The following is a 25,350-nucleotide window of genomic DNA, read 5'->3' on the forward strand; positions in this document are numbered from 1 at the left end:
CTCTCTGACTCCTCGTCCACAGTTGGTCCTGACTCTCTGACTCCTCCTCCACAGTTGGTCCTGACTCTCTGACTCCTCGTCCACAGTTGGTCCTGACTCTCTGACTCCTCGTCCACAGTTGGTCCTGACTCTCTGACTCCTCGTCCACAGTTGGTCCTGACTCTCTGACTCCTCGTCCACAGTTGGTCCTGACTCTCTGACTCCTCGTCCACAGTTGGTCCTGACTCTCTGACTCCTCGTCCACAGTTGGTCCTGACTCTCTGACTCCTCGTCCACAGTTGGTCCTGACTCTCTGACTCCTCCTCCACAGTTGGTCCTGACTCTCTGACTCCTCGTCCACAGTTGGTCCTGACTCTCTGACTCCTCCTCCATAGTTGGTCCTGGTCCCGAGGTTCACGGAGCTGTCAGGTTTCCATGGCGACGCTCCTGAGGCAGAGCAGCGTCGTGAGCAGATGCAGATGTACATGTGTCTGGATGCTTTCCTCATCAGTCCAACGCCGCCGCTCGCAGAGATGTGCACCAGACTCGTGTGCAGCATCAGCGCTCTGATGCACGACGGAGCTCTGCGTGAGTCACACCCGCACCCAACCCTTGTGCCCGTGTGTGACCCTTGTGCCCGTGTGTGACCCTTGTGCCCGTGTGTGAGCCTTGTGCCCGTGTGTGACCCTTGTGCCCGTGTGTGACCCTTGTGCCCTGTGTGACCCTTGTGCCCATGTGTGACCCTTGTGCCCATGTGTGACCCTTGTGCCCTGTGTGACCCTTGTGCCCATGTGTGACCCTTGTGCCCATGTGTGACCCTTGTGCCCGTGTGTGACCCTTGTGCCCTGTGTGACCCTTGTGCCCATGTGTGACCCTTGTGCCCATGTGTGACCCTTGTGCCCGTGTGTGACCCTTGTGCCCGTGTGTGACCCTTGTGCCCATGTGTGACCCTTGTGCCCGTGTGTGACCCTTGTGCCCGTGTGTGACCCTTGTGCCCTGTGTGACCCTTGTGCCCATGTGTGACCCTTGTGCCCATGTGTGACCCTTGTGCCCGTGTGTGACCCTTGTGCCCGTGTGTGACCCTTGTGCCCGTGTGTGACCCTTGTGCCCGTGTGTGACCCTTGTGCCCGTGTGTGACCCTTGTGCCCGTGTGTGACCCTTGTGCCCGTGTGTGACCCTTGTGCCCGTGTGTGACCCTTGTGCCCTGTGTGACCCTTGTGCCCGTGTGTGACCCTTGTGCCCATGTGTGACCCTTGTGCCCATGTGTGACCCTTGTGCCCTGTGTGACCCTTGTGCCCATGTGTGACCCTTGTGCCCGTGCCCGTGTGTGACCCTTGTGCCCATGTGTGACCCTTGTGCCCGTGTGTGACCCTTGTGCCCGTGTGTGACCCTTGTGCCCATGTGTGACCCTTGTGCCCATGTGTGACCCTTGTGCCCTGTGTGACCCTTGTGCCCATGTGTGACCCTTGTGCCCATGTGTGACCCTTGTGCCCGTGTGTGACCCTTGTGCCCTGTGTGACCCTTGTGCCCATGTGTGACCCTTGTGCCCATGTGTGACCCTTGTGCCCGTGTGTGACCCTTGTGCCCGTGTGTGACCCTTGTGCCCGTGTGTGACCCTTGTGCCCGTGTGTGACCCTTGTGCCCTGTGTGACCCTTGTGCCCTGTGTGACCCTTGTGCCCGTGTGTGACCCTTGTGCCCTGTGTGACCCTTGTGCCTGTGCCCCTGTCTGACCCTTGTGCCCTGTGTGACCCTTGTGCCCTGTGTGACCCTTGTGCCCTGTGTGACCCTTGTGCCCTGTTCGACCGTTGTGCCCGTGTTTTACCCTTGTGCCCGTGTGTGACCCTTTCGCCCTGTGTGACCCTTGTGCCCGTGTCCGTGTGTGACCCTTGTGCCCGTGTGTGACCCTTGTGCCCGTGTGTGACCCTTGTGCACGTGTGTGACCCTTGTGCCCTCTGTGACCCTTGTGTCCGTGTGTGACCCTTGTGCCCGTGTGTGACCCTTGTGCACGTGTGTGACCCTTGTGCCCTGTGTGACCCTTGTGCCCGTGTGTGACCCTTGTGCACGTGTGTGACCCTTGTGCCCTGTGTGACCCTTGTGCCCTGTGTGACCCTTGTGCCCTGTGTGACCCGTGTGCCCTGTGTGACCCTTGTGCCCTGTGTGACCCTTGTGCACGTGTGTGACCCGTGTGCCCTGTGTGACCCTTGTGTCCTGTGTGACCCTTGTGCCCGTGTTTGACCCTTGTGCCCGTGTGTGACCCTTGTGCCCGTGTTTGACCCTTGTGCCCGTGTGTGACCCTTGTGCCCGTGTTTGACCCTTGTGCCCGTGTGTGCAGCGTGCCAGTGCGACCCTGAAGGTTCTCTCTCGGGCCAGTGCGAGGCGGTCGGAGGTCAGTGTCGCTGCAAACCAAACGTGATTGGACGTCGCTGTGACCAGTGCGCGCCCGGAACGTTCGGCTTCGGCGTCGGCGGCTGCACACGTGAGTCAAACATGGACCACTGCATTATCAGCGTTCATAACACCTGGAGGACGCTCACATGTGACAGCGCCCCCTGGAGGACGCTCACATGCAGCGCCCCCTGGAGGACGCTCACATGCAGCGCCCCCTGGAGGACGCTCACATGCAGCGCCCCCTGGAGGACGCTCACATGCAGCGCCCCCTGGAGGACACTCACATGTGACAGCGCCCCCTGGGGGACGCTCACCTCACGCCCCCTGGAGGACGCTCACATGTGACAGCGCCCCCTGGAGGACGCTCACATGTGACAGCGCCCCCTGGAGGACGCTCACATGCAGCGCCCCCTGGAGGACGCTCACATGCAGCGCCCCCTGGAGGACGCTCACATGCAGCGCCCCCTGGAGGACGCTCACATGCAGCGCCCCCTGGAGGACGCTCACATGTGACAGCGCCCCCTGGGGGACGCTCACCTCACGCCCCCTGGAGGACGCTCACATGTGACAGCGCCCCCTGGAGGACGCTCACATGCAGCGCCCCCTGGAGGACGCTCACATGCAGCGCCCCCTCGAGGACGCTCACATGCAGCGCCCCCTGGAGGACGCTCACATGTGACAGCGCCCCCTGGGGGACGCTCACATGCAGCGCCCCCTGGAGGACGCTCACATGCAGCGCCCCCTGGAGGACGCTCACATGCAGCGCCCCCTGGAGGACGCTCACATGTGACAGCGCCCCCTGGGGGACGCTCACCTCACGCCCCCTGGAGGACGCTCACATGTGACAGCGCCCCCTGGAGGACGCTCACATGCAGCGCCCCCTGGAGGACGCTCACATGCAGCGCCCCCTCGAGGACGCTCAAATGCAGCGCCCCCTGGAGGACGCTCACATATGACAGCGCAACCTGGAGGACGCTCACATGCAGCGCCCCCTGGAGGACGCTCACATGTGACAGCGCCCCCTGGAGGACGCTCACATGTGACAGCGCCCCCTGGAGGACGCTCACATGCAGCGCCCCCTGGAGGACGCTCACATGCAGCGCCCCCTGGAGGACGCTCACATGCAGCGCCCCCTCGAGGACGCTCAAATGCAGCGCCCCCTGGAGGACGCTCACATATGACAGCGCCACCTGGAGGACGCTCACATGCAGCGCCCCCTGGAGGACGCTCACATGTGACAGCGCCCCCTGGAGGACGCTCACATATGACAGCGCAACCTGGAGGACGCTCACATGCAGCGCCCCCTGGAGGACGCTCACATGTGACAGCGCCCCCTGGAGGACGCTCACATGTGACAGCGCCCCCTGGAGGACGCTCACATGCAGCGCCCCCTGGAGGACGCTCACATGCAGCGCCCCCTGGAGGACGCTCACATGCAGCGCCCCCTCGAGGACGCTCAAATGCAGCGCCCCCTGGAGGACGCTCACATATGACAGCGCCACCTGGAGGACGCTCACATGCAGCGCCCCCTGGAGGACGCTCACATGTGACAGCGCCCCCTGGAGGACGCTCACATGCAGCGCCCCCTCGAGGACGCTCAAATGCAGCGCCCCCTGGAGGACGCTCACATATGACAGCGCCCCCTGGGGGACGCTCACATGTGACAGCGCCCCCTGGGGGACGCTCACATGCAGCGCCCCCTGGAGGACGCTCACATGCAGCGCCCCCTGGAGGACGCTCACATGCAGCGGCCCCTGGAGGATGCTCACATGTGACAGCGCCCCCTGGAGGACGCTCACATGCAGCGGCCCCTGGAGGATGCTCACATGTGACAGCGCCCCCTGGAGGACGCTCACATGCAGCGCCCCCTGGGGGACGCTCACATGCAGCGCCCCCTGGAGGACGCTCACATGCAGCGCCCCCTGGAGGACGCTCACATGCAGCGCCCCCTGGAGGACGCTCACATGCAGCGCCCCCTGGAGGACGCTCACATGCAGCGCCCCCTGGAGGACGCTCACATGCAGCGCCCCCTGGAGGACGCTCAAATGCAGCGCCCCCTGGAGGACGCTCACATATGACAGCGCCACCTGGAGGACGCTCACATGCAGCGCCCCCTGGAGGACGCTCACATATGACAGCGCCACCTGGAGGACGCTCACATGTGTCTGAGCTTTTCACTGTCACATTAACCCAGCTTCTACATCACATTATGTTCTGTGTGTGTGTGTGTTACAGTGTGTGTGTTACAGTGTGTGTGTTACAGTGTGTGTGTTACAGTGTGTATGTGTTACAGTGTGTGTGTGTTACAGTGTGTATGTGTTACAGTGTGTATGTGTTACAGTGTATGCTTGTGTGTTACAGTGTATGTGTTACAGTGTGTGCTTGTTTGTTGCAGTGTGTGCGTGTGTGTTGCAGTGTATGCTTGTGTGTTTCAATGTGTGTGTGCGTGTGTGTGTTACTGTTTGTTACAGTGTGTTACAGTGTGTGCTTGTGTGTTACAGTGTGTGCGTGTGTTTTACAGTGTGTGTTACAGTGTGTTGTGTGTGTGTTACAGTGTGTTTCGTGTGTGTTACAGTGTGTTGTGTGTGTGTTACAGTGTGTTTCGTGTGTGTTACAGTGTGTGTTGTGTGTTGTGTTACAGTGTGTGTGTTACAGAGTGTGTTACAGTGTGTTGTGTGTGTGTTACAGTGTGTGTGTTACAGAGTGTGTTACAGTGTGTTGTGTGTGTGTTACAGTGTGTGTGTGACAGTGTGTTGTGTGTGTGTTACAGTGTGTGCTTGTTTGTTGCAGTGTGTGTGTGTGTGTTACATTGTGTGTGTGTGTTTGTTACAGTGTGTGCTTGTGTGTTACAGTGTGTTTGTTACAGTGTGTGCGTGTGTGTTGCAGTGTATGCTTGTGTGTTTCAGTGTGTGTGCGTGTGTGTGTTACTGTTTGTTACAGTGTGTGTTACAGTGTGTGCTTGTGTGTTACAGTGTGTGTTACAGTGTGTGTTACAATGTGTTGTGTATGTTTTACAGTGTGTGTTACAGTGTGTTGTGTGTGTGTTACATTGTGTTTCGTGTGTGTTACAGTGTGTTGTGTGTGTGTTACAGTGTGTGTGTTACAGTGTGTTGTGTGTGTGTTACAGTGTGTGTGTGTGTTACAGTGTGTGTTACAGTGTTGTGTGTGTGTGTTACAGTGTGTTGTGTGTGTGTTACAGTATTTGTTACAGTGTGTGTTACAGTGTGTTGTGTGTGTGTTACAGTGTGTGTTACAGTGTGTGTTACAGTGTGTTGTGTGTGTGTTACAGTGTGTGTTACAATGTGTTGTGTGTGTGTTACAGTGTGTTGTGTGTGTGTTAAAGTGTGTGTTACAGTGTGTTTTGTGTGTGTGTTACAGTGTGTGTTACAGTGTGTTGTGTGTGTGTTACAGTGTGTTGTGTATGTGTTACAGTGTGTGTTACAGTGTGTTGTGTGTGTGTTACAGTGTGTTGTGTGTGTGTTACAGTGTGTGGTACAGTGTGTGTTACAGTGTGTTGTGTGTGTGTTACAGTGTGTTGTGTTACAGTGTGTTGTGTGTGTGTTAAAGTGTGTGTTACAGTGTGTTTTGTGTGTGTGTTACAGTGTGTATTACAGTGTGTTGTGTGTGTGTTACAGTGTGTTGTGTGTGTGTTACAGTGTGTTGTGTGTGTGTTACAGTGCGTGTTGTGTGTGTGTTACAGTGTGTTGTGTGTGTGTGTTACAGTGTGTGTTGTTTGTGTGTTACAGTGTGTTGTGTGTGTGTTACAGTGTGTGTTACGGTGTGTTTTGTGTGTGTGTGTTACAGTGTGTGTTACAGTGTGTTGTGTGTGTTAAAGTGTGTGTTACAGTGTGTTTTGTGTGTGTGTTACAGTGTGTGTTACAGTGTGTTGTGTGTGTGTTACAGTGTGTTGTGTGTGTGTTACAGTGTGTTACAGTGTGTTGTGTGTGTGTTACAGTGTGTGTTGTGTGTGTGTGTTACAGTGTGTGTTACAGTGTGTTGTGTGTGTGTTACAGTGTGTGTTGTGTGTGTGTTACAGTGTGTGTTGTGTGTTTGTTACAGTGTGTGTTGTGTGTGTGTTACAGTGCGTGTTGTGTATGTGTTACAGTGTGTGTTGTGTGTGTGTTACAGTGCGTGTTGTGTGTGTGTTACAGTGCGTGTTGTGTATGTGTTACAGTGCGTGTTGTGTGTGTGTTACAGTGTGTGTTGTGTGTGTGTTACAGTGTGTGTTGTGTGTGTGTTACAGTGTGTGTTGTGTGTGTGTTACAGTGTGTGTTGTGTGTGTGTTACAGTGTGTGTTGTGTGTGTGTTACAGTGTGTGTTGTGTATGTGTTACAGTGCGTGTTGTGTGTGTGTTACAGTGCGTGTTGTGTGTGTGTTACAGTGCGTGTTGTGTGTGTGTTACAGTGTGTGTTGTGTGTGTGTTACAGTGTGTGTTGTGTGTGTGTTACAGTGTCCGTTGTGTGTGTGTTACAGTGTGTGTTGTGTGTGTGTTACAGTGCGTGTTGTGTGTGTGTTACAGTGTGTGTTGTGTGTGTGTTACAGTGTGTGTTGTGTATGTGTTACAGTGTGTGTTGTGTGTGTGTTACAGTGCGTGTTGTGTGTGTGTTACAGTGCGTGTTGTGTGTGTGTTACAGTGTGTGTTGTGTGTGTGTTACAGTGTGTGTTGTGTGTGTGTTACAGTGTGTGTTGTGTGTGTGTTACAGTGCGTGTTGTGTGTGTGTTACAGTGTGTGTTGTGTGTGTGTTACAGTGTGTGTTACGGTGTGTTTTGTTTGTGTGTTACAGTGTGTGTTACAGTGTGCTGTGTGTGTGTTAAAGTGTGTGTTACAGTGTGTGTTGTGTGTGTGTTACAGTGCGTGTTGTGTGTGTGTTACAGTGTGTGTTGTGTGTGTGTTACAGTGTGTGTTGTGTGTGTGTTACAGTGTGTGTTGTGTGTGTGTTACAGTGTGTGTTGTGTGTGTGTTACAGTGTGTGTTGTGTGTGTGTTACAGTGTGTGTTACGGTGTGTTTTGTGTGTGTGTTACAGTGTGTGTTACAGTGTGCTGTGTGTGTGTTAAAGTGTGTGTTACAGTGTGTGTTGTGTGTGTGTTACAGTGCGTGTTGTGTGTGTGTTACAGTGCGTGTTGTGTGTGTGTTACAGTGTGTGTTGTGTGTGTGTTACAGTGTGTGTTGTGTGTGTGTTACAGTGTGTGTTACGGTGTGTTTTGTGTGTGCGTTACAGTGTGTGTTACAGTGTGCTGTGTGTGTGTTAAAGTGTGTGTTACAGTGTGTGTTGTGTGTGTGTTACAGTGCGTGTTGTGTGTGTGTTACAGTGCGTGTTGTGTGTGTGTTACAGTGTGTGTTGTGTGTGTGTTACAGTGTGTGTTGTGTGTGTGTTACAGTGCGTGTTGTGTGTGTGTTACAGTGTGTGTTGTGTGTGTGTTACAGTGCGTGTTGTGTGTGTGTTACAGTGTGTGTTGTGTGTGTGTTACGGTGTGTTTTGTGTGTGTGTTACAGTGTGTGTTACAGTGTGCTGTGTGTGTGTTAAAGTGTGTGTTACAGTGTGTGTTGTGTGTGTGTTACAGTGTGTGTTGTGTGTGTGTTACAGTGCGTGTTGTGTGTGTGTTACAGTGCGTGTTGTGTGTGTGTTACAGTGCGTGTTGTGTGTGTGTTACAGTGCGTGTTGTGTGTGTGTTACAGTGCGTGTTGTGTGTGTGTTACAGTGTGTGTTGTGTGTGTGTTACAGTGTGTGTTGTGTGTGTGTTACAGTGTGTGTTACAGTGTGCTGTGTGTGTGTTAAAGTGTGTGTTACAGTGTGTGTTGTGTGTGTGTTACAGTGTGTGTTGTGTGTGTGTTACAGTGTGTGTTGTGTGTGTGTTACAGTGTGTGTTGTGTGTGTGTTACAGTGCGTGTTGTGTGTGTGTTACAGTGTGTGTTGTGTGTGTGTTACAGTGTGTGTTGTGTGTGTGTTACAGTGTGTGTTACAGTGTGCTGTGTGTGTGTTAAAGTGTGTGTTACAGTGTGTGTTGTGTGTGTGTTACAGTGTGTGTTGTGTGTGTGTTACAGTGTGTGTTGTGTGTTTGTTACAGTGTGTGTTACAGTGTGCTGTGTGTGTGTTAAAGTGTGTGTTACAGTGTGTGTTGTGTGTGTGTTACAGTGTGTGTTGTGTGTGTGTTACAGTGTGTGTTGTGTGTGTGTTACAGTGTGTGCGTGCCACCCTGAGGGCTCACTCTCTCACCAGTGCGCCGCGGGCAGTGGGCAGTGCCAGTGCCGTCCTGGCGCGAGCGGGCGTCAGTGCTCGGAGTGTCACCCTGGACACTGGGGCTTCCCGACCTGCAGCGCCTGTCACTGTAACGGTCACGCCGACACATGCCACGCCCACAGCGGAGAGTGCAGCGCCTGCAGAGACCACACGGGGGGGCCCTTCTGTGAGCGGTGAGTGCGTCTCGTCTCCTCTGGGTCTGTTCGGGTCAGTCGTGAAGTCCCAAAGTGTCTCAGTCTGAAGTCTCTGGTCCTTGTCTTGACCTAAAGTGGCCCCTGAGAGGTTCTAGCTCCTAAAGTGGCCCCTGAGAGGTTCTAGCTCCTAAAGTGGCCCCTGAGAGGTTCTAGCTCCTAAAGCGGCCCCTGGGAGGTTCTAGCTCCCAAAGTGGCCCCTGAGAGGTTCTAGCTCCCAAAGTGGCCCCTGAGAGGTTCTAGCTCCCAAAGTGGCCCCTGAGAGGTTCTAGCTCCTAAAGTGGCCCCTGAGAGATTCTAGACCCCAAAGTGGCCCCTGAGAGGTTCTAGCTCCTAAAGTGGCCCCTGAGAGGTTCTAGCTCCTAAAGCGGCCCCTGGGAGGTTCTAGCTCCCAAAGTGGCCCCTGAGAGGTTCTAGCTTCCAAAGTGGCCCCTGAGAGGTTCTAGCTCCCAAAGTGGCCCCTGAGAGGTTCTAGCTCCTAAAGTGGCCCCTGAGAGATTCTAGACCCCAAAGTGGCCCCTGAGAGGTTCTAGCTCCTAAAGTGGCCCCTGAGAGGTTCTAGCTCCTAAAGCGGCCCCTGGGAGGTTCTAGCTCCCAAAGTGGCCCCTGAGAGGTTCTAGCTCCCAAAGTGGCCCCTGAGAGGTTCTAGCTCCCAAAGTGGCCCCTGAGAGGTTCTAGCTCCTAAAGTGGCCCCTGAGAGGTTCTAGACCCCAAAGTGGCCCCTGAGAGGTTCTAGCTCCCAAAGTGGCCCCTGAGAGGTTCTAGCTCCTAAAGTGGCCCCTGAGAGGTTCTAGACCCCAAAGTGGCCCCTGAGAGGTTCTAGCTCCTAAAGCGGCCCCTGGGAGGTTCTAGCTCCTAAAGTGGCCCCTGAGAGGTTCTAGCTCCTAAAGTGGCCCCTGAGAGGTTCTAGATCCTAAAGCGGCCCCTGGGAGGTTCTAGCTCCCAAAGTGGCCCCTGAGAGGTTCTAGCTCCCAAAGTGGCCCCTGAGAGGTTCTAGCTCCCAAAGTGGCCCCTGAGAGGTTCTAGCTCCTAAAGTGGCCCCTGAGAGATTCTAGACCCCAAAGTGGCCCCTGAGAGGTTCTAGCTCCTAAAGTGGCCCCTGAGAGGTTCTAGCTCCTAAAGCGGCCCCTGGGAGGTTCTAGCTCCCAAAGTGGCCCCTGAGAGGTTCTAGCTCCCAAAGTGGCCCCTGAGAGGTTCTAGCTCCCAAAGTGGCCCCTGAGAGGTTCTAGCTCCTAAAGTGGCCCCTGAGAGGTTCTAGACCCCAAAGTGGCCCCTGAGAGGTTCTAGCTCCCAAAGTGGCCCCTGAGAGGTTCTAGCTCCTAAAGTGGCCCCTGAGAGGTTCTAGCTCCTAAAGTGGCCCCTGAGAGGTTCTAGACCCCAAAGTGGCCCCTGAGAGGTTCTAGCTCCTAAAGCGGCCCCTGAGAGGTTCTAGCTCCTAAAGTGGCCCCTGAGAGGTTCTAGACCCCAAAGTGGCCCCTGAGAGGTTCTAGCTCCTAAAGTGGCCCCTGAGAGGTTCTAGCTCCTAAAGTGGCCCCTGAGAGGTTCTAGATCCCAAAGTGGCCCCTGAGAGGTTCTAGCTCCCAAAGTGGCCCCTGAGAGGTTCTAGCTCCCAAAGTGGCCCCTGAGAGGTTCTAGACCCCAAAGTGGCCCCTGAGAGGTTCTAGACCCCAAAGCGCTCAGGCTCTTGGGCTCCCGGAGGACTTTAGCTCAGGGGGAGGAGCTTCATGATTGTAAATAATGGGACGATTAAAGTGGAGGATTTATCCCTCTATATTTATTTATTTATTCAGAGAAAACCTGTCAAACTGAACCTCAGAGCTGAACCATCCCGTGTCCTTAGCTCCTCCCTCTGCAGGAAAACTACAAAAATCTCTTTGAGAAAAAGTATAAACCTGGAGGAGAGAGAGACAGTGGAAGTGGAACCACTCAGGAGGAGAACCGGTTCTTCAGGAGGAGAACCGGTTCTTCAGGAGGAGAACCGGTTCTTCAGGAGGAGAACCGGTTCTTCAGGAGGAGAACCGGTTCTTCAGGAGGAGAACCGGATCTTCAGGAGGAGAACCCTCGTCCCTTTTGTCCTGTTGTGGATGTGACTCTTGTCCCTTTTGTCTTGTTGTGGATGTGACTCTCGTCCCTTTTGTCCTGTTGTGGATGTGACTCTCGTCCCTTTTGTCCTGTTGTGGATGTGACTCTCGTCCCTTTTGTCCTGTTGTGGATGTGACTCTCGTCCCTTTTGTCCTGTTTTGGATGTGACTCTTGTCCCTTTTGTCCTGTTGTGGATGTGACTCTCGTCCCTTTTGTCCTGTTGTGGATGTGACTTTCGTCCCTTTTCTCCTGTTGTGGATGTGACTCTCGTCCCTTTTGTCCTGTTGTGGATGTGACTCTCGTCCCTTTTGTCCTGTTGTGGATGTGACTCTTGTCCCTTTTGTCCTGTTTTGGATGTGACTCTTGTCCCTTTTGTCCTGTTGTGGATGTGACTCTCGTCCCTTTTGTCCTGTTGTGGATGTGACTCTCGTCCCTTTTGTCCTGTTGTGGATGTGACTCTCGTCCCTTTTGTCCTGTTGTGGATGTGACTCTCGTCCCTTTTGTCCTGTTGTGGATGTGACTCTTGTCCCTTTTGTCCTGTTTTGGATGTGACTCTTGTCCCTTTTGTCCTGTTGTGGATGTGACTCTCGTCCCTTTTGTCCTGTTGTGGATGTGACTCTCGTCCCTTTTGTCCTGTTGTGGATGTGACTCTTGTCCCTTTTGTCCTGTTGTGGATGTGACTCTCGTCCCTTTTGTCCTGTTGTGGATGTGACTATTGTCCCTTTTGTCCTTTTGTGGATGTGACTCTCGTCCCTTTTGTCCTGTTGTGGATGTGACTCTTGTCCCTTTTGTCCTGTTGTGGATGTGACTCTCGTCCCTTTTGTCCTGTTGTGGATGTGACACTCGTCCCTTTTGTCCTGTTGTGGATGTGACTCTCGTCCCTTTTGTCCTGTTGTGGATGTGACTCTTGTCCCTTTTGTCCTGTTGTGGATGTGACTCTTGTCCCTTTTGTCCTGTTATGGATGTGACTCTCGTCCCTTTTGTCCTGTTATGGATGTGACTATTGTCCCTTTTGTCCTGTTTTGGATGTGACTCTTGTCCCTTTTGTCCTGTTGTGGATGTGACTCTCGTCCCTTTTGTCCTGTTGTGGATTTGACTCTTGTCCCTTTTGTCCTGTTGTGGATGTGACACTCGTCCCTTTTGTCCTTTTGTGGATGTGACTCTCGTCCCTTTTGTCCTGTTGTGGATGTGACTCTTGTCCCTTTTGTCCTGTTGTGGATGTGACTCTTGTCCCTTTTGTCCTGTTGTGGTTGTGACTCTCGTCCCTTTTGTCCTGTTGTGGATGTGACTCTCGTCCCTTTTGTCCTGTTGTGGATGTGACTCTCGTCCCTTTTGTCCTGTTGTGGATGTGACTATTGTCCCTTTTGTCCTTTTGTGGATGTGACTCTCGTCCCTTTTGTCCTGTTGTGGATGTGACTCTTGTCCCTTTTGTCCTGTTGTGGATGTGACTCTCGTCCCTTTTGTCCTGTTGTGGATGTGACACTCGTCCCTTTTGTCCTGTTGTGGATGTGACTCTCGTCCCTTTTGTCCTGTTGTGGATGTGACTCTTGTCCCTTTTGTCCTGTTGTGGATGTGACTCTTGTCCCTTTTGTCCTGTTATGGATGTGACTCTCGTCCCTTTTGTCCTGTTATGGATGTGACTATTGTCCCTTTTGTCCTGTTTTGGATGTGACTCTTGTCCCTTTTGTCCTGTTGTGGATGTGACTCTCGTCCCTTTTGTCCTGTTGTGGATTTGACTCTTGTCCCTTTTGTCCTGTTGTGGATGTGACACTCGTCCCTTTTGTCCTTTTGTGGATGTGACTCTCGTCCCTTTTGTCCTGTTGTGGATGTGACTCTTGTCCCTTTTGTCCTGTTGTGGATGTGACTCTCGTCCCTTTTGTCCTGTTGTGAATGTGACTCTCGTCCCTTTTGTCCTGTTGTGGATGTGACTCTTGTCCCTTTTGTCCTGTTTAGGATGTGACTCTTGTCCCTTTTTTCCTGTTGTGGATGTGACTCTCGTCCCTTTTGTCCTGTTGTGGATGTGACTCTTGTCCCTTTTGTCCTGTTGTGGATGTGACTCTCGTCCCTTTTGTCCTGTTGTGGATGTGACTCTTGTCCCTTTTGTCCTGTTGTGGATGTGACTCTTGTCCCTTTTGTCCTGTTGTGGATGTGAATCTCGTCCCTTTTGTCCTGTTGTGGATGTGACTCTCGTCCCTTTTGTCCTGTTGTGGATGTGACTCTCGTCCCTTTTGTCCTGTTGTGGATGTGACTCTCGTCCCTTTTGTCCTGTTGTGGATGTGACTCTCGTCCCTTTTGTCCTGTTGTGGATGTGACTCTCGTCCCTTTTGTCCTGTTGTGGATGTGACTCTCGTCCCTTTTGTCCTGTTTTGGATGTGACTCTTGTCCCTTTTGTCCTGTTGTGGATTTGACTCTTGTCCCTTTTGTCCTGTTGTGGATGTGACACTCGTCCCTTTTGTCCTTTTGTGGATGTGACTCTCGTCCCTTTTGTCCTGTTGTGGATGTGACTCTTGTCCCTTTTGTCCTGTTGTGGATGTGACTCTCGTCCCTTTTGTCCTGTTGTGAATGTGACTCTCGTCCCTTTTGTCCTGTTGTGGATGTGACTCTTGTCCCTTTTGTCCTGTTTAGGATGTGACTCTTGTCCCTTTTGTCCTGTTATGGATGTGACTCTCGTCCCTTTTGTCCTGTTGTGGATATGACTCTTGTCCCTTTTGTCCTGTTGTGGATGTGACTCTCGTCCCTTTTGTCCTGTTGTGGATGTGACTCTTGTCCCTTTTGTCCTGTTGTGGATGTGACTCTCGTCCCTTTTGTCCTGTTGTGGATGTGACTCTCGTCCCTTTTGTCCTGTTGTGGTTGTGACTCTCGTCCCTTTTGTCCTGTTGTGGATGTGACTCTCGTCCCTTTTGTCCTGTTGTGGATGTGACTCTCGTCCCTTTTGTCCTGTTGTGGATGTGACTCTCGTCCCTTTTGTCCTGTTGTGGATGTGACTCTCGTCCCTTTTGTCCTGTTGTGGATGTGACTCTCGTCCCTTTTGTCCTGTTTTGGATGTGACTCTTGTCCCTTTTGTCCTGTTGTGGATGTGACTCTTGTCCCTTTTGTCCTGTTGTGGTTGTGACTCTCGTCCCTTTTGTCCTGTTGTGGATGTGACTCTCGTCCCTTTTGTCCTGTTGTGGATGTGACTCTCGTCCCTTTTGTCCTGTTGTGGATGTGACTCTTGTCCCTTTTGTCCTGTTGTGGTTGTGACTCTCGTCCCTTTTGTCCTGTTGTGGATGTGACTCTCGTCCCTTTTGTCCTGTTGTGGATGTGACTCTCGTCCCTTTTGTCCTGTTGTGGATGTGACTCTCGTCCCTTTTGTCCTGTTGTGGATGTGACTCTCGTCCCTTTTGTCCTGTTGTGGATGTGACTCTCGTCCCTTTTATCCTGTTGTGGATGTGACTCTCGTCCCTTTTGTCCTGTTGTGGATGTGACTCTTGTCCCTTTTGTCCTGTTGTGGTTGTGACTCTCGTCCCTTTTGTCCTGTTGTGGATGTGACTCTCGTCCCTTTTGTCCTGTTGTGGATGTGACTCTCGTCCCTTTTGTCCTGTTGTGGATGTGACTCTCGTCCCTTTTGTCCTGTTGTGGATGTGACTCTTGTCCCTTTTGTCCTGTTGTGGATGTGACTCTTGTCCCTTTTGTCCTGTTGTGGTTGTGACTCTCGTCCCTTTTGTCCTGTTGTGGATGTGACTCTCGTCCCTTTTGTCCTGTTGTGGATGTGACTCTCGTCCCTTTTGTCCTGTTGTGGATGTGACTCTCGTCCCTTTTGTCCTGTTGTGGATGTGACTCTCGTCCCTTTTGTCCTGTTGTGGATGTGACTCTTGTCCCTTTTGTCCTGTTGTGGTTGTGACTCTCGTCCCTTTTGTCCTGTTGTGGATGTGACTCTCGTCCCTTTTGTCCTGTTGTGGATGTGACTCTCGTCCCTTTTGTCCTGTTGTGGATGTGACTCTCGTCCCTTTTGTCCTGTTGTGGATGTGACTCTTGTCCCTTTTGTCCTGTTGTGGATGTGACTCTTGTCCCTTTTGTCCTGTTGTGGTTGTGACTCTCGTCCCTTTTGTCCTGTTGTGGATGTGACTCTCGTCCCTTTTGTCCTGTTGTGGATGTGACTCTCGTCCCTTTTGTCCTGTTGTGGATGTGACTCTCGTCCCTTTTGTCCTGTTTTGGATGTGACTCTTGTCCCTTTTGTCCTGTTGTGGATGTGACTCTTGTCCCTTTTGTCCTGTTGTGGTTGTGACTCTCGTCCCTTTTGTCCTGTTGTGGATGTGACTCTCGTCCCTTTTGTCCTGTTGTGGATGTGACTCTCGTCCCTTTTGTCCTGTTGTGGATGTGACTCTCGTCCCTTTTGTCCTGTTGTGGATGTGACTCTTGTCCCTTTTGTCCTGTTGTGGTTGTGACTCTCGTCCCTTTTGTCCTGTTGTGGATGTGACTCTCGTCCCTTTTGTCCTGTTGTGGATGTGACTCTCGTCCCTTTTGTCCTGTTGTGGATGTGACTCTCGTCCCTTTTGTCCTGTTGTGGATGTGACTCTCGTCCCTTTTGTCCTGTTGTGGATGTGACTCTCGTCCCTTTTGTCCTGTTGTGGATGTGACTCTCGTCCCTTTTGTCCTGTTGTGGATGTGACTCTTGTCCCTTTTGTCCTGTTGTGGTTGTGACTCTCGTCCCTTTTGTCCTGTTGTGGATGTGACTCTCGTCCCTTTTGTCCTGTTGTGGATGTGACTCTCGTCCCTTTTGTCCTGTTGTGGATGTGACTCTCGTCCCTTTTGTCCTGTTGTGGATGTGACTCTTGTCCCTTTTGTCCTGTTGTGGATGTGACTCTTGTCCCTTTTGTCCTGTTGTGGTTGTGACTCTCGTCCCTTTTGTCCTGTTGTGGATGTGACTCTCGTCCCTTTTGTCCTGTTGTGGATGTGACTCTCGTCCCTTTTGTCCTGTTGTGGATGTGACTCTCGTCCCTTTTGTCCTGTTGTGGATGTGACTCTTGTCCCTTTTGTCCTGTTGTGGTTGTGACTCTCGTCCCTTTTGTCCTGTTGTGGATGTGACTCTCGTCCCTTTTGTCCTGTTGTGGATGTGACTCTCGTCCCTTTTGTCCTGTTGTGGATGTGACTCTCGTCCCTTTTGTCCTGTTGTGGATGTGACTCTTGTCCCTTTTGTCCTGTTGTGGATGTGACTCTTGTCCCTTTTGTCCTGTTGTGGTTGTGACTCTCGTCCCTTTTGTCCTGTTGTGGATGTGACTCTCGTCCCTTTTGTCCTGTTGTGGATGTGACTCTCGTCCCTTTTGTCCTGTTGTGGATGTGACTCTCGTCCCTTTTGTCCTGTTGTGGATGTGACTCTCGTCCCTTTTGTCCTGTTGTGGATGTGACTCTTGTTCTCTCTGTGCTGCAGATGTGAGGACGGTTACTATGGAAACCCGGTGCTGGGCTCAGGTGAGCACTGTCGGCCCTGCTCCTGCCCTGGGGGCCCTGACTCGGACCACTTCAACGCCGTGTCCTGCAGCGCCGACCGCCTCAGCGTCCAGATCGTGTGCCGCTGCAAGCCCGGCTTCACAGGTCTCTGATTGGTCAAAGAGTCATCTGACCTTATTGTGGCTCTCGACCAGGTTCAGAGTTCAGGGCCTGTTGCCATAGTGACCTATAGTGACCTATAGTGACCTATAGTGACCTATAGTGACTTAAAGTGACCTATAGTGACCTATAGTGACTTATAGTGACCTTTAGTGACTTATAGTGACTTATAGTGACCTATAGTGACTTATAGTGACCTATAGTGACCTATAGTGACTTATAGTGACCTATAGTGACCTATAGTGACTGACATATAGTGACCTATAGTGACCTATAGTGACCTATAGTGACTTATAGTGACTTATAGTGACCTATAGTGACTTATAGTGACTTATAGTGACCTATAGTGACCTATAGTGACCTATATTGACTTATAGTGACCTATAGTGACTTATAGTGACCTATAGTGACCCAACGTGACTTATAGTGACCTATAGTGACTGACATATAGTGACCTATAGTGACTGACATATAGTGACCTATAGTGACCTATAGTGACTTATAGTGACCTATAGTGACCTTTAGTGACCTATAGTGACTTATAGAGACCTATAGTGACTTATAGTGACTTAAAGTGACCTATAGTGACCTATAGTGACTTATAGTGACCTATAGTGACCTATAGTGACTTATAGAGACCTATAGTGACCTATAGTGACTTAAAGTGACCTATAGTGACCTATAGTGACTTATAGTGACCTTTAGTGACTTATAGTGACTTATAGTGACCTATAGTGACTTATAGTGACCTATAGTGACTTATAGTGACCTATAGTGACCTATAGTGACTTATAGTGACCTATAGTGACCTATAGTGACTTATAGTGACCTATAGTGACCTATAGTGACCTATATTGACTTATAGTGACCTATAGTGACTTATAGTGACCTATAGTGACCCAACGTGACTTATAGTGACCTATAGTGACTGACATATAGTGACCTATAGTGACTTATAGTGACCTATAGTGACCTATAGTGACTTATAGTGACCTTTAGTGACCTATAGTGACTTATAGTGACTTGTAGTGACTTATAGTGACCTATAGTGACTGACCTATAGTGACCTATAGTGACTTATAGTGACCTTTAGTGACTTATAGTGACCTATAGAGACCTATATAGTGACCTATAGTGACTTATAGTGACCTTTAGTGACTTATAGTGACCTATAGAGACCTATATAGTGACCTATAGTGACTTATAGTGACCTATAGTGACTTATAGTGACCTATAGTGACTTAAAATGACCTATAGTGACCTATAGAGACCTATATAGTGACCTATAGTGACCTATAGTGACTTATAGTGACCTATAGTGACCTATAGTGACTTAAAGTGACCTATAGTGACTTATAGTGACTGACCTATAGTGACCTATAGTGACTTATAGTGACCTATAGTGACCTATAGTGACTTATAGTGACCTATAGAGTGACCTATAGTGACTTAAAGTGACCTATAGTGACTTATAGTGACTGACCTATAGTGACTTATAGTGACTTATAGTGACCTATAGAGTGACCTATAGTGACCTATAGTGACCTATAGTGACTTATAGTGACCTATAGTGACGTATAGTGACTTATAGTGACTGACCTATAGTGACCTATAGTGACTTATAGAGACCTATAGTGACCTATAGTGACTTATAGTGACCTTTAGTGACTTATAGTGACCTATAGTGACTTATAGTGACCTATAGTGACTTATAGTGACCTATAGTGACCTATAGTGACTTATAGTGACCTATAGTGACCTATAGTGACTTATAGTGACCTATAGTGACCTATAGTGACCTATATTGACTTATAGTGACCTATAGTGACTTATAGTGACCTATAGTGACCCAACGTGACTTATAGTGACCTATAGTGACTGACATATAGTGACCTATAGTGACTTATAGTGACCTATAGTGACCTATAGTGACTTATAGTGACCTTTAGTGACCTATAGTGACTTATAGTGACTTGTAGTGACTTATAGTGACCTATAGTGACTGACCTATAGTGACCTATAGTGACTTATAGTGACCTTTAGTGACTTATAGTGACCTATAGAGACCTATATAGTGACCTATAGTGACTTATAGTGACCTTTAGTGACTTATAGTGACCTATAGAGACCTATATAGTGACCTATAGTGACTTATAGTGACCTATAGTGACTTATAGTGACCTATAGTGACTTAAAATGACCTATAGTGACCTATAGAGACCTATATAGTGACCTATAGTGACCTATAGTGACTTATAGTGACCTATAGTGACCTATAGTGACTTAAAGTGACCTATAGTGACTTATAGTGACTGACCTATAGTGACCTATAGTGACTTATAGTGACCTATAGTGACCTATAGTGACTTATAGTGACCTATAGAGTGACCTATAGTGACTTAAAGTGACCTATAGTGACTTATAGTGACTGACCTATAGTGACTTATAGTGACTTATAGTGACCTATAGAGTGACCTATAGTGACCTATAGTGACCTATAGTGACTTATAGTGACCTATAGTGACGTATAGTGACTTATAGTGACTGACCTATAGTGACTTATAGTGACTTATAGTGACCTATAGTGACCTATAGTGACTTAAAGTGACCTGCCCACAGTCCGAGGCTCTGGTTTAGGCTCTTGTGTGTAGAGTGTGTGGTGTTGTAAGTGAATAACTCAAGTCCCTGCTCGGCCCTCAGGCCCCCGCTGTGCCCAGTGCGCCCCGGGGCACTTCGGCGCCCCCTCTGTCCCGGGCGGGCAGTGCGAGCCGTGTCGCTGTAACGGAAACATCGACGTGTTGGATCCCGAGTCGTGCGACGCTTCCACCGGCGCCTGCCTCAAGTGTCTCTACCACACCACGGGCGTGGCCTGTGGCCAGTGCCAGAGCGGTTACTACGGCAACGCCCTGAACCACGACTGCAGGCGTATGTTTTACTACACAAGTGTTTTACGATTGAAACAACACAATTAGGAACAAAAGCAGTTACGGCCTGTTTTAATCAGCTGGAAATAATGTGTTAAAATGTAGACGTGAAAAACTGTATAAATTATATGAACTTTAATAAAGTGAATTATGTTGGAAATGAAGTGCAGCATCTGAGGGGCTCAGAGGAGGAGGAGCTAAGAGGAGGAGGAGCTAAGAGGAGGAGGGGCTCAGAGGAGGAGGAGCTAAGAGGAGGAGGAGCTAAGAGGAGGAGGAGCTAAGAGGAGGAGGGGCTAAGAGGAGGAGGAGCTAAGAGGAGGAGGAGCTAAGAGGAGGAGGGGCTAAGAGGAGGAGGAGCTAAGAGGAGGAGGAGCTAAGAGGAGGAGGAGCTAAGAGGAGGAGGGGCTAAGAGGAGGAGGAGCTAAGAGGAGGAGGGGCTAAGAGGAGGAGGAGCTAAGAGGAGGAGGAGCTAAGAGGAGGAGGGGCTCAGAGGAGGAGGAGCTAAGAGGAGGAGGGGCTCAGAGGAGGAGGAGCTAAGAGGAGGAGGAGCTAAGAGGAGGAGGGGCTAAGAGGAGGAGGAGCTAAGAGGAGGAGGAGCTAAGAGGAGGAGGGGCTAAGAGGAGGAGGAGCTAAGAGGAGGAGGAGCTAAGAGGAGGAGGAGCTAAGAGGAGGAGGGGCTAAGAGGAGGAGGAGCTAAGAGGAGGAGGGGCTAAGAGGAGGAGGAGCTAAGAGGAGGAGGGGCTAAGAGGAGGAGGAGCTAAGAGGAGGAGGAGCTAAGAGGAGGAGGAGCTAAGAGGAGGAGGAGCTAAGAGGAGGAGGAGCTAAGAGGAGGAGGGGGTAAGAGGAGGAGGAGCTAAGAGGAGGAGGGGCTAAGAGGAGGAGGAGCTAAGAGGAGGAGGAGCTAAGAGGAGGAGGAGCTAAGAGGAGGAGGGGCTAAGAGGAGGAGGGGCTAAGAGGAGGAGGAGCTAAGAGGAGGAGGGGCTAAGAGGAGGAGGGGCTAAGAGGAGGAGGAGCTAAGAGGAGGAGGAGCTAAGAGGAGGAGGAGCTAAGAGGAGGAGGAGCTAAGAGGAGGAGGGGCTAAGAGGAGGAGGGGCTCAGAGGAGGAGGAGCTAAGAGGAGGAGGAGCTAAGAGGAGGAGGAGCTAAGAGGAGGAGGGGCTAAGAGGAGGAGGAGCTAAGAGGAGGAGGAGCTAAGAGGAGGAGGAGCTAAGAGGAGGAGGGGCTAAGAGGAGGAGGGGCTAAGAGGAGGAGGAGCTAAGAGGAGGAGGGGCTAAGAGGAGGAGGAGCTAAGAGGAGGAGGGGCTAAGAGGAGGAGGAGCTAAGAGGAGGAGGGGCTAAGAGGAGGAGGGGCTAAGAGGAGGAGGAGCTAAGAGGAGGAGGGGCTAAGAGGAGGAGGAGCTAAGAGGAGGAGGGGCTAAGAGGAGGAGGAGCTAAGAGGAGGAGGGGCTAAGAGGAGGAGGAGCTAAGAGGAGGAGGAGCTAAGAGGAGGAGGAGCTAAGAGGAGGAGGAGCTAAGAGGAGGAGGGGCTAAGAGGAGGAGGAGCTAAGAGGAGGAGGGGCTAAGAGGAGGAGGGGCTAAGAGGAGGAGGAGCTAAGAGGAGGAGGGGCTCAGAGGAGGAGGAGCTAAGAGGAGGAGGAGCTAAGAGGAGGAGGGGCTCAGAGGAGGAGGAGCTAAGAGGAGGAGGAGCTAAGAGGAGGAGGGGCTCAGAGGAGGAGGAGCTAAGAGGAGGAGGGGCTAAGAGGAGGAGGGGCTCAGAGGAGGAGGAGCTAAGAGGAGGAGGAGCTAAGAGGAGGAGGGGCTCAGAGGAGGAGGAGCTAAGAGGAGGAGGAGCTAAGAGGAGGAGGAGCTAAGAGGAGGAGGAGCTAAGAGGAGGAGGGGCTCAGAGGAGGAGGAGCTAAGAGGAGGAGGAGCTAAGAGGAGGAGGAGCTAAGAGGAGGAGGGGCTAAGAGGAGGAGGAGCTAAGAGGAGGAGGAGCTAAGAGGAGGAGGAGCTAAGAGGAGGAGGGGCTAAGAGGAGGAGGAGCTAAGAGGAGGAGGAGCTAAGAGGAGGAGGAGCTAAGAGGAGGAGGAGCTAAGAGGAGGAGGAGCTAAGAGGAGGAGGGGCTCAGAGGAGGAGGAGCTAAGAGGAGGAGGAGCTAAGAGGAGGAGGGGCTAAGAGGAGGAGGAGCTAAGAGGAGGAGGGGCTAAGAGGAGGAGGGGCTAAGAGGAGGAGGAGCTAAGAGGAGGAGGAGCTAAGAGGAGGAGGGGCTAAGAGGAGGAGGAGCTAAGAGGAGGAGGAGCTAAGAGGAGGAGGGGCTCAGAGGAGGAGGAGCTAAGAGGAGGAGGAGCTAAGAGGAGGAGGGGCTAAGAGGAGGAGGAGCTAAGAGGAGGAGGGGCTAAGAGGAGGAGGGGCTAAGAGGAGGAGGAGCTAAGAGGAGGAGGGGCTAAGAGGAGGAGGGGCTAAGAGGAGGAGGAGCTAAGAGGAGGAGGGGCTAAGAGGAGGAGGAGCTAAGAGGAGGAGGGGCTAAGAGGAGGAGGGGCTAAGAGGAGGAGGAGCTAAGAGGAGGAGGGGCTAAGAGGAGGAGGAGCTAAGAGGAGGAGGAGCTAAGAGGAGGAGGAGCTAAGAGGAGGAGGAGCTAAGAGGAGGAGGAGCTAAGAGGAGGAGGAGCTAAGAGGAGGAGGAGCTAAGAGGAGGAGGGGCTCAGAGGAGGAGGAGCTAAGAGGAGGAGGAGCTAAGAGGAGGAGGGGCTAAGAGGAGGAGGAGCTAAGAGGAGGAGGGGCTAAGAGGAGGAGGGGCTAAGAGGAGGAGGAGCTAAGAGGAGGAGGAGCTAAGAGGAGGAGGGGCTAAGAGGAGGAGGAGCTAAGAGGAGGAGGAGCTAAGAGGAGGAGGGGCTCAGAGGAGGAGGAGCTAAGAGGAGGAGGGGCTAAGAGGAGGAGGGGCTAAGAGGAGGAGGAGCTAAGAGGAGGAGGGGCTAAGAGGAGGAGGGGCTAAGAGGAGGAGGAGCTAAGAGGAGGAGGGGCTAAGAGGAGGAGGGGCTAAGAGGAGGAGGAGCTAAGAGGAGGAGGGGCTCAGAGGAGGAGGAGCTAAGAGGAGGAGGAGCTAAGAGGAGGAGGAGCTAAGAGGAGGAGGAGCTAAGAGGAGGAGGGGCTAAGAGGAGGAGGAGCTAAGAGGAGGAGGGGCTAAGAGGAGGAGGGGCCCAGAGGAGGAGGAGCTAAGAGGAGGAGGAGCTAAGAGGAGGAGGGGCTCAGAGGAGGAGGAGCTAAGAGGAGGAGGAGCTAAGAGGAGGAGGGGCTCAGAGGAGGAGGAGCTAAGAGGAGGAGGAGCTAAGAGGAGGAGGGGCTCAGAGGAGGAGGAGCTAAGAGGAGGAGGAGCTAAGAGGAGGAGGAGCTAAGAGGAGGAGGAGCTAAGAGGAGGAGGGGCTAAGAGGAGGAGGGGCTAAGAGGAGGAGGAGCTCAGAGGAGGAGGAGCTAAGAGGAGGAGGGGCTCAGAGGAGGAGGAGCTAAGAGGAGGAGGAGCTAAGAGGAGGAGGAGCTAAGAGGAGGAGGAGCTAAGAGGAGGAGGGGCTCAGAGGAGGAGGAGCTAAGAGGAGGAGGAGCTAAGAGGAGGAGGAGCTAAGAGGAGGAGGGGCTAAGAGGAGGAGGAGCTAAGAGGAGGAGGAGCTAAGAGGAGGAGGAGCTAAGAGGAGGAGGGGCTAAGAGGAGGAGGAGCTAAGAGGAGGAGGGGCTAAGAGGAGGAGGAGCTAAGAGGAGGAGGAGCTAAGAGGAGGAGGAGCTAAGAGGAGGAGGAGCTAAGAGGAGGAGGAGCTAAGAGGAGGAGGGGCTCAGAGGAGGAGGAGCTAAGAGGAGGAGGAGCTAAGAGGAGGAGGGGCTAAGAGGAGGAGGAGCTAAGAGGAGGAGGGGCTAAGAGGAGGAGGGGCTAAGAGGAGGAGGAGCTAAGAGGAGGAGGAGCTAAGAGGAGGAGGGGCTAAGAGGAGGAGGAGCTAAGAGGAGGAGGAGCTAAGAGGAGGAGGGGCTCAGAGGAGGAGGAGCTAAGAGGAGGAGGAGCTAAGAGGAGGAGGGGCTAAGAGGAGGAGGAGCTAAGAGGAGGAGGGGCTAAGAGGAGGAGGGGCTAAGAGGAGGAGGAGCTAAGAGGAGGAGGGGCTAAGAGGAGGAGGGGCTAAGAGGAGGAGGAGCTAAGAGGAGGAGGGGCTAAGAGGAGGAGGAGCTAAGAGGAGGAGGGGCTAAGAGGAGGAGGGGCTAAGAGGAGGAGGAGCTAAGAGGAGGAGGGGCTAAGAGGAGGAGGAGCTAAGAGGAGGAGGAGCTAAGAGGAGGAGGAGCTAAGAGGAGGAGGAGCTAAGAGGAGGAGGAGCTAAGAGGAGGAGGAGCTAAGAGGAGGAGGAGCTAAGAGGAGGAGGGGCTCAGAGGAGGAGGAGCTAAGAGGAGGAGGAGCTAAGAGGAGGAGGGGCTAAGAGGAGGAGGAGCTAAGAGGAGGAGGGGCTAAGAGGAGGAGGGGCTAAGAGGAGGAGGAGCTAAGAGGAGGAGGAGCTAAGAGGAGGAGGGGCTAAGAGGAGGAGGAGCTAAGAGGAGGAGGAGCTAAGAGGAGGAGGGGCTCAGAGGAGGAGGAGCTAAGAGGAGGAGGGGCTAAGAGGAGGAGGGGCTAAGAGGAGGAGGAGCTAAGAGGAGGAGGGGCTAAGAGGAGGAGGGGCTAAGAGGAGGAGGAGCTAAGAGGAGGAGGGGCTAAGAGGAGGAGGGGCTAAGAGGAGGAGGAGCTAAGAGGAGGAGGGGCTCAGAGGAGGAGGAGCTAAGAGGAGGAGGAGCTAAGAGGAGGAGGAGCTAAGAGGAGGAGGAGCTAAGAGGAGGAGGGGCTAAGAGGAGGAGGAGCTAAGAGGAGGAGGGGCTAAGAGGAGGAGGGGCCCAGAGGAGGAGGAGCCAAGAGGAGGAGGAGCTAAGAGGAGGAGGGGCTCAGAGGAGGAGGAGCTAAGAGGAGGAGGAGCTAAGAGGAGGAGGGGCTCAGAGGAGGAGGAGCTAAGAGGAGGAGGGGCTAAGAGGAGGAGGGGCTCAGAGGAGGAGGAGCTAAGAGGAGGAGGAGCTAAGAGGAGGAGGAGCTAAGAGGAGGAGGAGCTAAGAGGAGGAGGGGCTAAGAGGAGGAGGGGCTAAGAGGAGGAGGAGCTCAGAGGAGGAGGGGACTCTCTGCCTCCCCCTGCAGGCTGCACATGTGTCTCTGTGACTCTCTGCCTCCCCCTGCAGGCTGCACGTGTGTCTCAGCGGGTACTCTCTCCTCGGCCTGCCCGCTCGGCCTCTGTGCGTGTGACAGAGTGAGCGGGCAGTGCCCGTGTCGGGGGAACGTGGTCGGTCACAGCTGTGACGTTTGTGCTGAGAATCACTGGAACTACGGCCGCGAGTCCGGCTGTGACTCCTGCTCCTGTCGCCCCCTGCAGGCGCTGGGCCCGCACTGCAACATGGTGAGAGCCTGGAAAAAGACTCCAACAGGACTAGAACAGGACTAGAACAGGACTCTAACAGGACTAGAACAGGACTCTAACAGGACTCTAACAGGACTAGAACAGGACTAGAACAGGACTCTAACAGGACTCTAACAGGACTAGAACAGGACTAGAACAGGACTCTAACAGGACTCTAACAGGACTAGAACAGGACTAGAACAGGACTAGAACAGGACTAGAACAGGACTCTAACAGGACTCTAACAGGACTAGAACAGGACTCTAACAGGACTCTAACAGGACTAGAACAGGACTCTAACAGGACTAGAACAGGACTCTAACAGGACTAGAACAGGACTCTAACAGGACTCTAACAGGACTAGAACAGGACTAGAACAGGACTCTAACAGGACTAGAACAGGACTCTAACAGGACTAGAACAGGACTCTAACAGGACTCTAACAGGACTAGAACAGGACTCTAACAGGACTCTAACAGGACTAGAACAGGACTCTAACAGGACTCTAACAGGACTAGAACAGGACTAGAACAGGACTAGA

The 25,350-nt window shown here is 52.4% G+C and overlaps 1 protein-coding gene across 1 annotated transcript; it reads left to right on the top strand.

Moving 5' to 3' along the window:
- Positions 1 to 363: 363 nt before the first annotated feature.
- LOC140380576 (laminin subunit beta-2-like) lies at positions 364 to 24,809 on the top strand (the record flags this gene model as incomplete). Its single annotated transcript, XM_072464442.1, has 6 exons — positions 364 to 567; positions 2,313 to 2,456; positions 8,550 to 8,781; positions 16,289 to 16,452; positions 19,168 to 19,392; positions 24,595 to 24,809. Coding segments are annotated over exons 1-6 (1,095 nt in total), but the record flags the coding sequence as incomplete, so codon positions are not given.
- Between the last annotated feature and the right edge of the window lie 541 nt (positions 24,810 to 25,350).

This window comes from Eucyclogobius newberryi, unplaced genomic scaffold (genome assembly GCF_026437365.1).
Source record: "Eucyclogobius newberryi isolate DKJ021-1_F unplaced genomic scaffold, fEucNew1.0.hap1 SCAF_485, whole genome shotgun sequence".
In the NCBI taxonomy this organism is placed as follows: Eukaryota; Metazoa; Chordata; class Actinopteri; order Gobiiformes; family Gobiidae; genus Eucyclogobius; species Eucyclogobius newberryi.